Source organism: Siphateles boraxobius, unplaced genomic scaffold, assembly GCF_051911475.1.
Source record: "Siphateles boraxobius isolate OS27281-9 unplaced genomic scaffold, OSU_SipBor_1 24, whole genome shotgun sequence".
NCBI lineage: Eukaryota > Metazoa > Chordata > Actinopteri > Cypriniformes > Leuciscidae > Siphateles > Siphateles boraxobius.
The window spans coordinates 7,033,148-7,045,959 of NW_027508855.1; the positions used below are offsets into that span (position 1 = coordinate 7,033,148).

At 38.1% G+C, this 12,812-nt stretch overlaps 1 protein-coding gene across 3 annotated transcripts in view; it reads left to right on the forward strand.

The window, feature by feature from the left end:
• The first annotated feature begins 1,950 nt into the window (after positions 1 to 1,950).
• gas2l1 (growth arrest-specific 2 like 1) overlaps positions 1,951 to 12,812 on the forward strand; it is a 42,399-nt gene continuing 31,537 nt past the window's right edge. For all 3 annotated transcript variants that reach the window (XM_077241061.1, XM_077241062.1, XM_077241063.1), the window contains exon 1: positions 1,951 to 3,097. In XM_077241061.1, the coding sequence (XP_077097176.1) occupies positions 2,399 to 3,097 (699 nt within the window). In that variant the 5' untranslated portion in view covers positions 1,951 to 2,398. The remainder of the gene's footprint in view (positions 3,098 to 12,812) is intronic.

The window sequence follows — 12,812 nt, forward strand, 5'->3', positions numbered from 1 at the left end:
TCCAGGCCTTGAAGAATGATCTCATTCCTTCTCTTGCTGTGTGTCCTCCCCTCCGTCTAGCTCTCTTAAAGGAACAACCAACGCTTTTCAAATCAAAACAAGGGCCTCCCTTTGGCTGCGCGGCTGTTGTTGAAATAATGACACACTGCAGTGGTCCGGCCTGAGCCATTGAAGAGCACGCTGCCTGACTTTAACTACAAGAGAAGGAAGTAAAACAAAAGAAAATACAAACATTACCATTTATGCTCTCATATGCTAATCATGGGATCATGTAGATGAGAAAGTGTGAAGAAAAGCTGAACAATGTGTAAAAGCAATTGTAATGTCTAATAGTTGGTCTGTTCTCTGTTGTTAAATTTAGAGGAAAGTGGGAGTGATTTAAATCTGCAGTTGGCTTGATCGGTGACATACGGTTAAAACATCCAAGCAAATGTGACTCTTAAAATAGGATGACACTGGGGAGGAAACTGGACACTTGAGTCTTCCTCATAAGGATCGTTTCTGATCCACTAGCATTAACATTAGCCTACTTCACAATATATTAATAAGACACTGTTCACATTCAAAAGCTTTCTATAAAAACATGACATTTAGATCTCTTTCAAATAGCTACTATTGCTCTAAACTTTATTTTGCCTTTTCATTCGCAGCATGTGTACTAGTGTGACTTTGACCTATGGTTGTTAAGAGTTGAGTTTCTGAAGACAGACTTTCAGTTGTCCTACAGCTATTGAACTGATTGTTTAAAGGAGACAAATGAACGCTGATTAACATCATGATGATGTCTTCATGTCTGTCTTTTGTCTGACTTTTCAGAATGGTCCCTTTCATTTGCTGATGACCAAGAGACCATTGGCAGAGAAGTGTGAGTGGGCCTGGACTAAAGGTTTGGAGCCAAATTAGAACAGAGCTTGTTGGATAGGCACATTCATTTAATTTGACAGCCTTGAATAAAGTTTGGCAATGAGAGTTTTTGGCAATACGAATCAAAGAAACATGGACGTTCTTGAGCAATGGAGCAAAAAGAGTGACCCATGCTTAGAGTCTTTCTTGTTTTTTATTGGAGATATATATTTTTTAAAGCTCCACAACAATCTGTAACATAGCAAATTGTCGTATTACGTTTTTTATGAAGCTTGTAACACCAAATTACACGTATTTGTTTCATCACAAATATTTATTTCACGGTTTGATTCTGATAGTCAATCAATCCCAAAAATGTGTATACGGCAAACATACCGGCGCTACTTGCTCGCCTGCAAGATTACTCCGCCGTCTCGCAAAGTTTAATCGCTAGTTTGTGCTGTCTTGTGAATTTAAACGCTTACTACCACTACCAACTATGACAAATATGGTCTCGGATGCCTTCAGTATTCATTTAAATATATATGGAAAACATAAAACGTTTGTGCACAGACTAGAAGTTGAGTTAGAGGAACAAAATGAAAATTGGTCGGAGGAACAACGAAAAGGTAGTAGAGGCTAAGAGATAATGTGTTTGCCAACTATTCCACTGTAAAACTAAAAGCTAATTGAATTGCAGTTAGAAAGACTTTAAGCTAAACATAAGCAATGTACAGTATTTATTATTAAGTATTTAAACAAATGTGTTTAATATATTTATTTATGCGTTTAGTCATAGTAGGCCTATGTGTAAATAAGCGGGAAAATGCACAGCCAGTCAGTCCTCGTGGGACTGTCTGACTATTTAATCCTTTGCAGAATTTGGCACTGCAGTTCATTATCTATCACATGAAAGCAGATGCGTGAGTTTGATTACATCAAATAGCTTGCGTTCACGTGCGTTTCTAATCAATCGCGTGCGGCTGATTTAAACAGACTGGCAGCGCGTACAAACAGATATTAGCCACTGCAGCTCAGCGCGTTGTGCAGGAGGCGGCGCATATGACGGTCGGATCCTTTCCAACTGACGAGGATTATTATTAAAGTGCCCCAGAACCGGCTCTGCCTTCCTGCCTCAGTCGGCCATGCGTCCTCTGAATTGGTGTGAACAAATGAATAAACGAGGCGTTGCGGAGCGCTGCTAGCCAATGCGGATGCTTCTCACATACACTAAAGCGGTTCGAGAGGGATAGTAGGCTATGTCGTCGATCTGTCATGTAACGTTACTGATAATTGTCATGTTTCTGTTTCGGTCTGGTCTTCCATAGGGGAATGAGTAATCGCGATGTGGTCATTGGAGGCGGGTATCACACAGACATCCGGAATCCATCGCGGAATCCCACAGCTGCACCGCGGAGCTGCGAGTCAAAGCGGCCCGCTTTAGGAGCTCCTACCGCGCGTCGTTATGCCATTCCCAACGCTGTTTATGGAGGATTACTGTATGAGACAGTCGTGCGTCATTTCGTGCCTTGATTGATACACATTTTCCCATAATATGGCCGATCAGAGCAACATTCAGTCTGCCGCCTCCAAAAGCATCAGACCGTTCAAATCCAGCGAGGAATACCTGTATGCCATGAAGGAGGATTTAGCTGAATGGCTGAACACGCTGTACGAGCTGGACATCACGGCGGACACTTTTATGGAGGGTCTGGAAACCGGCTGCGCGCTCTGCCGGCATGCCAACAACGTGAACCGCGCCGCCCACGAATTCAAGGCGAATTATCCAGATGCGGCGCTTTCTTTCCGGATCCCCAGCAAGGACGTAGTCTTCCAGTCGAGGAACGTCATACCGGGATCTTTTTTGGCCAGAGACAACGTGTCGAACTTCATCGGCTGGTGCAGGCAGGAGCTCTGGATCAAAGATGTGCTCATGTTCGAGACCAACGACCTGGTGGAGAGGTGTAACGAGAAGAACTTCGTGCTGTGCCTGCTGGAGGTGGCTCGCCGGGGGGCAAAATTCGGCATGCTGGCCCCTATGTTGATTCAACTCGAGGAGGAGATCGAGGAGGAGATCCGGGACCAGATCCGGGACCAGGAGAACCTGACGGAGGCTGTAGGGGAGTCCCAGAGCCCGCCGAGCAGGACGTACAGTCGCAAGGAAAGCATCGGCGAGCCCGACCCGGAGCTGTTGGCCCGCTGGCAGCAGCAGCAGAAGAGAGTCCTGCTGGATATGCGCAACCTGGACGAGCTGGTGAGTTTGACAGCTGTCAGCATACTCACGTTCATAATAATCAAAACTGCTGGGTTATTAATGTGGGCAAACTACAGAGTGATGGCAGTGATTCTGCACTTGTTGCATTTTTTTAAATGTTAAAACACATCAAATCACCACATATAATGGATGTGATGTGCTGTGGAAAGTGGAGGAATGATGCTGGTTATTGGTGTGTCACAGCTTAGTTATTACATTGTGCATGTTTATCTGGATCAGAAATGAAATATATTTTATCACAGGGTTTATAGCAGATAGGCTATACTTTGGATTTAATAGCACCTTTACCTTAGATGGCTCTACATCCAAAATGTCAGCCTAATAAGACATGTCAAACTCCACTCCTGGAGGGCCACTGTCCTACAGAGTGTAGCTCCAACCATCTCCAAAACACCTGCTTTGAAGTTTCTTGTAATCCTGAAGACCTCGATTAGCTGGTTTAGGTGTGTTTAGTTCGGGTTAGAGCTAAACTCTCCAGGAACTTGAGTTTGAAGCCCCTGACCTATAGGAAGAACACTAGTACAATCTCATTGCCTAGTTGAGTCTTGAAACATGAGACAAAACGTGAGAGTGACAACTTTCCCCAGCATTTGTATTCTAAAACAGAAAAATGTACTCTCTGAAATGATCACATATAGTACTTAACATAAATGTAAAATGTCTTTGGATTTTCTCATTATTTGATACTTTATCTAGATAATTCTATAGTCCCTATATCCTATAGATATAGAATAGAAATTTATGAAAGCATTTAAAAATCACGCAAAATAGAAGCTAGCCTTCATTATGAAGCTCCCGTTTTCCATAATTCACTCCCTGCAAATTGATTAAGGTCACACTGGCAGGTTTTATTGTTTTTGTTGTTATTTTGAGTAACTGTGCCATTCTTTTTTGTCACAACTCATAACTACAACCAAAAAAAGCTAGTTTGTAAATATGTATTATTGTAATTAGATTTTCTGATGGTTTACATCCATATTGAGTGAAAACACCTTTTGTGAGAAAATGTAAACAGGAGGTTTCACCCAAACTGTACCTCTGACCTTATTGAATATATTCATCCAAAATGGTCTTTTGATTAGATCTTTGTGCGTGTGTGTGTGTGAGTGTGTGTGCAGGATGAAAGGTCAGAGAGTGTGTCATTCGTATTGTTGTTTGACATCTAAGTCTGCACATTTTCTTGCACCCTGGTCATGTAGCATGTTGGCGGTCCATGGCATATCTCATCTATCTGTTTCTTGAGGGTGAAAGGTTGTTTATTGATCAGAGATAGGCTATTGGATATTATCAGTATAAAGCTCTGTCACTTGATCATTTCTCATTAAGAATAACACAATCATACTAGGGGATTTATGTGATATAACTGCCATATAGATAAAGTCCTGATGTTTGACAAGTTAAGACAGTTGAATATTAGCACAGAGTGACTGATCAACATGTCCTTGTTATTTGATTGATCTTCTCTGCCACAACCTGAAGAAAATATTGCTGTTTCTCCAAAAGATTCTTCTTCATTTTGCATTGTGATTTTGCCAGTCCTAATAATCTGCTCTCATCCAATTAATTATGTTGACCTCAGAATGTTTGGGAGGACAACAGGGGAAAATGTGCAGTCTCCCACAAGCACATGGACTTAATTTGACTAATTATTTGACTGTCCAAGTTACTGTGGTGGATATTTCCCTCTAAAAGTCCCTCTCTTCACTCCCTTTAATTTCATCTCTTAAAACTGTCAACAGATATATCATGCCAAAGATCAATGTGCAACATGCTTGCTTAGCTTACACATACAACTGAGTTTTTGATCTAGTGTTGGCCCATCAAAGAAACATTCAGCCCTTGTGATCGTGTAAGCACATTTTTCCCTGAGCGTGAACTGCTAGCATCAGCATAAGTTCAGACAGGGTGAAGAAACAGTGGACGTCAGGTGCTGTTGCATCAGGAATTCATTCAATATAGTTTGTTAGCATTTTTTTTTTATTTTTTTTACTGAATGTATGCCTAATATTAAAGTATACAGTCAGTGATTTATCTGGTGTCTGGCAGAAAAGACGCCTTTTGTTTTGTCCCTTTTTATGGTTGACCTTGTCTGGATTGTCTAACACAGTTGCTAGTCATCTTATCTCATGAACCATGTTTCTGAACCGAGCAACTGGCTTTGTCCTGCAGAGACAGGGTGGATTCAGTGACGGGGAGCAAGTCCAAACATTGAATCACCCTGAAGCTTCAGGACATATGGAGCTCTCAGCAGAATTCATCTGATCAAACACTCTCTCTTCTTTTCTTCTTTAATATATAACCCTGTGAGATTACCTGCCCTTTGTAATTCTATGATCTCACACAGGCTTTTTTCTCTGACAGGCAAGTTCAGATAAAACATTGTTTTGATTCATTTACAGTTCACTTTGTTTCCACAGTTGAGAGATACGTCATGCAGCCACTTATGACTGTTGTTTAGGTGAAGTACACTTCACCCAAACTTCCTCTTATTTATAGATATATATATATAAGCTTGCTGTTCATTGTTTTAGACATTTGAGAACGTGGGAGTTCTGTGTGATAATGTTATGATATTTGCTTTTGCTTATTTAGTGTTGTTACACATATACACTCTAAAAAAGTCAGTTAAACTCAAAAAGTGGGGATGCACAATACATCACCCAAAATAAAAATTCTGTCATTAATTATTCACCCTCGTGTCTTTCCAAACCCGTAAGACTTTTTTTCATGTTTAAAACACAAATGAAGATATTTTTAATAAAATCTGAGCTATTTCTGTTAGGGGCTGTCAAATGATTAATCGCATCCAAAATAAAAGTTTGTGTTTACATAATATATGTGTGTGTACTGTGTATAATTATTTTGTAAATATAAATACACACACGCATGTATATATTTAAGTAATATTTGCTTATATGTACTGTGTATATACATAATTTGTATATATATATATATTTTTTCTTCAAACTTATATGTTTTATATATAAATAACACATTGTCTTAAATATATAAATGTATGTGTTTGTATTTATATATACTGATATATATACATACAAAATAATCATACACAGTACACACACATATATTATGTAAACACAAACTTTTATTTTGGATGCGATTAATCGTTTCACAGCCCTAATTTCTGTCCATCCATTGAAAGCAACTACGTTTGCGACCACGAATCGATAAAAATCGATTATTAAAATAGTTGGCAACGAATTTCATTATCGATTCGTTGTGTCGCGCGATTATTATGCCAGTCAATAATTCACAGAGAGGTTTGAGTAGATAAAAAAAGTTGAGTTGAGCGCGGACAAAAGCGAAGCGAACTTCGCGAGCGCGAGAGAGACCGAGTGTGTCCAAGATCGTGCGAGACAGACCGAGTGTGTCCGAGATCGTGCGAGAGAGACCGAGTGTGTCCGAGAGAGACCGAGTGTGTCCGAGATCGTGCGAGAGAGACCGAGTGTGTCCGAGATCGTGCGAGAGAGACCGAGTGTGTCCGAGAGAGACCGAGTGTGTCCGAGATCGTGCGAGAGAGACCGAGTGTGTCCGAGAGAGACCCAGTATGTCCGAGATCGTGCGAGAGAGACCGAGTGTGTCCGAGATCGTGCGAGAGAGACCGAGTGTGTCCGAGAGAGACCCAGTGTGTCCGAGATCGTCCGAGAGAGACCGAGTGTGTCCGAGATCGTGCGAGAGAGACCGAGTGTGTCCGAGAGAGACCCAGTGTGTCCGAGATCGCGCGAGAGAGACCGAGTGTGTCCGAGAGAGACCGAGTGTGTCCGAGATCGTGCGAGAGAGACCGAGTGTGTCCGAGTGTGTCCGAGATCGTGCGAGAGAGACCGAGTGTGTCCGAGATCGTGCGAGAGAGACTGAGTGTGATTGTGTGAGCATTAGTAAATTGGTACATACTAATATATAATTACTATATAAGAGGCATGGCAGTTAATTGAATTACCACTGAATTAGCAGACTGGGATTTGAATGAGATAGACAGAAGATGAAAACACTTTCTTGTCTGTCCCAAGTACCACTACAAGTGGAATATTTTTTTCCACAATTTGCAGCACTGAAATTTTCATTCTTTACTCTAAATGACTCGGGAAAGGCTCGGAAAGAGCTGCAAAATACCTTACACACCATTGGAGCTGGTCAATCCATTGTATTTGTTTTTTTATATTATTTTATATTGTATTTATATTTTATGTACATTGTATTTATAATTAATATTAGGATAGACTAGAGATATTATCTTCTGTTATAATTATTATTATTATTATTATTACCTATTATCCGACTGCACGAGGCTTCTCTTTTGTGTGCATTTGCTTGTCAAATAATGTCAAAGATTTTGTTAAAGATTATAACAACTTTGACAAAAAACAAAACAAAACACAAGTTTGTGTGCATCTGTGAGTGTGAGAGTTTGTGAGTGTGTGCGAGTGTAGTGTAGAGAAGTTATGACGTTCAAACAAATCCTGTTAAGTTTTCTGATTTGTATTTTTCTTTATTTTTTATAAATTATTTATTGTTCTGACAGCTCAGGTCCCTTAAAACAAAAATATACATCTTTTTGTGCACTTTATTTTTAAAAAGCATATATATTTGGCAGATGCAAAGCATACATGTGTATGTTTTTTGTGGTAGTCCATTTTTTTGCACTGGATTTTTTTGTTTTTTTGAATAAAGCATGGAAGCATGGTCAGTTTTGTTTTTGAATAAAGCATGGAAATTAATGCTTTATTTTATTTTTATCCGATTCATCGTTTAATCGAAAAAATAATCGACAGACTTATCAATTATCAAAATAATCGTTAGTTGCAGCCCTAAACTTGATCGTAAAACTAGTCCATATTAATTGAGTTTAGTCAAATTTGTCTGAAGAGTCACGATCGCTTTATATGATGAACTGATTGAATTTAGACTTTTATTCACATATAGCCATTCATCGGCTGACACATCAGTTGTGGTAAATAGAAGCTTAAGCATGTTTGCTTGATGTGCGAGAACCAATGAGATTCATTCTCGTGTTGCGCAGCACGCTTGAGCTTCCAGAAGAACCAATGAGATTTGTGCTCGCACGTTCGGTTGAGCCTCTGTTTATGTTAGCTGATCAATGTTTATATGTGAATAAAAGCCTAAATTAAATCTGTTGTTGTGACAGTGTCCTGCTCAATTCATATGGATTAGTTTTACAATCTCTTTATGAAGCCTAAGAGTGGTAGTTAAGTAGCTGTCATTGGAGAGTACAGTTGGTTTAGATTTTATAAAAAATATCTTGAAACTTGTGTTCCGAAGATGAACAAAAGTCTTAAGGGGTTTGGAACAACACCAGGGTGAGTAAATCATGATAGTATTTTCATTTATTTTTGGGTGATCTAACCCTTTAAAAGTGCATGCTCATTTTCATCAATTTTTACATTTTAGTTTTACATTTTCACATTATGTATTTAAGAAATTCATTCATTCATTCATTCATATAATTAATTTAATTAATTTAGGCTGTTTCTCAGTTATTTGCCATAATATGAAAATAATTATTGGCTTATTGGTATCAATATTGGTGCATCTCTTTAAGAAGTGCTTAATGTGGTAAAAAATGGAAATTCCAAACCTGTATGACTTTCTTACTTCTGCAAAACACAGAATACGGCACTTAGAAAAGGTTGGTATCTAAACCGTTTTGGTCAACATTGACTTCCATTTCCAAAAAAAAAGAAAAGAAAAAAGAGACACTTTCAAAATATCTTCTTTTATTATGTTGGCCTAACTAAGTAATACATGAGAGTGAGTAAATGACTACAGGATTTTCATTTTTGGTTGAACTATCGCTTTAATAGTATTATTTAATATAACTGAATCTGCCTGTCTACATTAGATTACACCAGCAATAGATGTTTTTTAAGGGTCAGATCAATTAATATGATACCCTTAAGGAAACAAGTGACATTCACACTTCCAACTCATATTATGGTCCTTAATATAATTGAGCATCATTCTTGCCTTGATTATAAAGTTATGTTTGTCACTGATATAAATACAGTTTGAGTCCTGTCCATGTGAAATATGAATGCATGGTGTAATCCAGTCTGCTGCACTGACCTCTGGACAGTTATTTTTATCTATTGGATTTAATTTGTGGATTTTAGCTTGGTCATAAGTCATGATGAATTTCAGATTTTAATACTGATACACACAGACATCAAAGTCACTGTCAAAATGAAAGATTCATGATTGTAAAGTAAGTGACAATTTCGATGACCATGAGGATTATTTCACTTTGATCTTGTATTTCTTAAAGAGATTTCCATGGAAACAGGATGGAAGACTTTTACGGATGTGCTCGGATTTAGTGTTGGTAATCCTATCATCCCTGAGGAGGAATATGAAAGGTATATTTTGCCTGATCCTCAACTTCCATTAGTTCCTCTCACACACACACCCTAATTTGAAGTAACATTCATGCTGTATGAGGAAAAGCAGAAGTGTCTCTGAGATATGAGTGTATTTGAATTACACAGCTATAGTTCCTCTTGATTTTCTTAGTTACAGGAACACTGATACAAATACTCCTCTTCACCTCTCCGTCTAAATGTCTTACTCATCATGATAAGTTTGGCTGGGATTTTCCAATGTTTAATGGTAGCGGGGAGATCCCCCTGTGTAATGTTATTTAGTATAGCCTATTCCTGCTAAAAATGTCTAGTCAAAAAAATACAAGGTACAGCTCTAACTGAATTTATCAATACTTTTTCATCCTCAATTTTATCCAGTCTAATGCTGTGGAACTCAACCCAAAGTTGAGAGTGAGATATAGTATCGTATTTGTCATTTGTTTGTGTAACATCTGTTGCCTGTCCGAGTGTATTACGTCACTTACTCATCATATAGTTGCACATACTCGTGGCTACTCAGAACACTTTCAAATTTAGAAATGCAATATAATATACAAGTACAGTTAAAAAGGATTTTTAAAGTTTTTTTTTAAAAGAATTGTCTATTCTCACCATGCATGTTGTTATTATTATTTTTTTAAATACAGTAGAACACTAATATTGTTCAATTTTATGATAATTTAAAATAACTGTTTTCAATTTCAATATATTGGCAAATATAATGGCAAATCTGAATTTCCAGCAACCATTTACAGTCTTCAGTGTCACATGATCCTTCAGAAATCATTTTAATAAGCCGATTTTGGTGCTAAAGAAACATTTATTTTTTATTATCAATGTGGAAAACAGTTGTGCTGTTTAAACCATGATTAAAAAATTCTTCATAATTCTTTGATGAATAGATAGTTCAAAAGAATGGCATTTATTTGAAATATGTTTTGTAACGCCATAGATGTTTTACTGGCACTTTTGATCAATTTTGGTGCTTCCTTGCTAAATAAAAGTAGTAATATTTATATATATATATATATATATATATATATATATATATATATATATATATAAGACTGAGCCATAAAATGTTAAATGGTAGCATACAAGTACAGGAGAATGCCAGGGTTTCACTCCGTCCGTGTTTGTTTTGTGATATTGACTGTCTGGCTGTTCTTGATGATATTCTGATCAGTTTTTTTGTGCCTGTTTTTATCATCCACTATCATTTTGAAAATCAAAAGCACACCTCTCCTCACATGAATTGAGGTATGTTCATGTCCATAGCACAAATGGTGTTGTATGAGTTAAGTTAAATACTAATGGTTAGAGGTTAGTTTATATTTAAATGTAAAATCATAGAATAATTGTGATGCTGCATCGACTAGAACACATATAGTTTACTGTGTAGTTTGTCCGACAAATATCAGTTTAGCTGAAACGTTGCTATTGTCTTAATTGATGCCTTTTTAAGACTGCAAAAAATATCAGTGTGCCTATTTACTTTTTTTATTATTTTTTTTATTATTTTTTATTATTACCCATGCTTTCATAAACATAGACAAACAGACAGTGTCTTGTCAGGAATACCCAATGAGTGGCATCAAGGAGAAGGATGCCTGACAATTTCTAAGACAGTGCCTTTTTGTCTAACCGGCTCCCCCCCCCCCCCCCCCCCCCCCCATTTTTTTTGCTCTCCCCTCTCTCTCCTCTCTCTCCCCACACCCCAGGGCCTTGACATTCTGCTTCATGGTTTTGTCAATAATGCACAACCCCAATATTCTCTCTCTTTTTGTTCTTCAGACATGCACATGCATGTGTACAGTACACACACACACACACACATTCATAGTCCCTGCCCAGAGCTAAGGGGGAAAAGACAGAGAGAATATGCTGCTTTATGGTGCAGTGGAGTATGTGTGCCTTCCTCATTATGATCCAGACATGAATAATACCTCAATTCATATGGCTTGTTGAGAAGTTTCTGCAGAGCTGCTTTATAGCTTTAAGTCACTTTTCCCCTGTTCCTGTTATATTTTCACTTGGGCTTGGTTCGGCACGGCACGATTACAAACTGTTCTTGGCCCGGAATTCTATTTATGTTTGTGTTACCAATGCAACGACTGACGCATTTGTATTACATTTCAAAGAGCGTCCGTTACCGATTGGCACTACGGTAAAGCGGCTATTGTCCTGTTTATCACTGTAAAGCTGCTTTGAACCGATCTGTATTGTATAAAGCGCTATATAAAAAAAAGTGACTAGATTTGTGCTGTAGGATTGGTTGTTGCTTTGCAGCCAATAAAATAGCCAAAAATGTCCCATAGTTACTTTGAAGACAGGACTTGAGCCATATATAAGAACCAGAATATGACAGACATGGTTGTGGGCTTTTTTAACTTTAGCCAGTTAGCAACCACCCTAGCAAATGCTTGGCAACCTCCCAGAACACCTCAGCAACCACCTATAGCAATACCCTGGTATTGCAAACATTACTCTGATGTTCTTCAGAAAATGTACAATTATTATATTATCTTCTTGCTGGAACTGCTAGCAGGGTTTTGACCACACGTGTCCCATGCTTGTGCTGTTCAAGAGCCAAAATGGAGAGATTTATGGAGGCTACTGCAATTCCCTAAAGGCTGAAAGGAACACGAGGACAGGGAGAGAGGGAGGGAGACATAACCGTGAGGTAGAGGTGAATCGAAGGACAATGATAGCGGGAGAGAGGCTGATATCACAGGGAGGTGGGGTCGAGGAAAAATTGAAAGCTTTGCAGCAAAAGATATGATAAAAAGGAAAAATGCAGAGAGTAAATGAAAGCTGTGTGGGTGAGAGCGAAAGAAAAGAAATGAGCAGAGAGAGAAACAGAAGAGAGGGGAGCTGAGGACAGAGCAACGAGAACAAGAAAGGAGCAGCGGAAAGAGTGAGGGCAGCTGGGTGATGTGTTGTTCAGTGAACCTCATGGCAAGGTCGTTGTCATTGTGCATTTTCAAAATAGCTTTATTTTAATACTGATTTCAAATTTACTTTACATTGTACTTTCAAAAATTGTTTTAAGATGCAGTGTTTTACCTTTTTATGTAGAAATATATATATAAATTTTGTTTTTCAGGATTCTTTAATGAATAGAAAGAACATAATTTATTTGAAATAGAAATCTTTCTTTAATGTAACCTTTCATCAACTTAAAGTGTTCTTGCTGAATAAAAGTATACATTTCTTTAACCCTTAAATGTATGAATGTTTCGCCAATCATTATTACATATTCAGGTCACATATTCATTCACATATTTAGAGATCTATCTAAT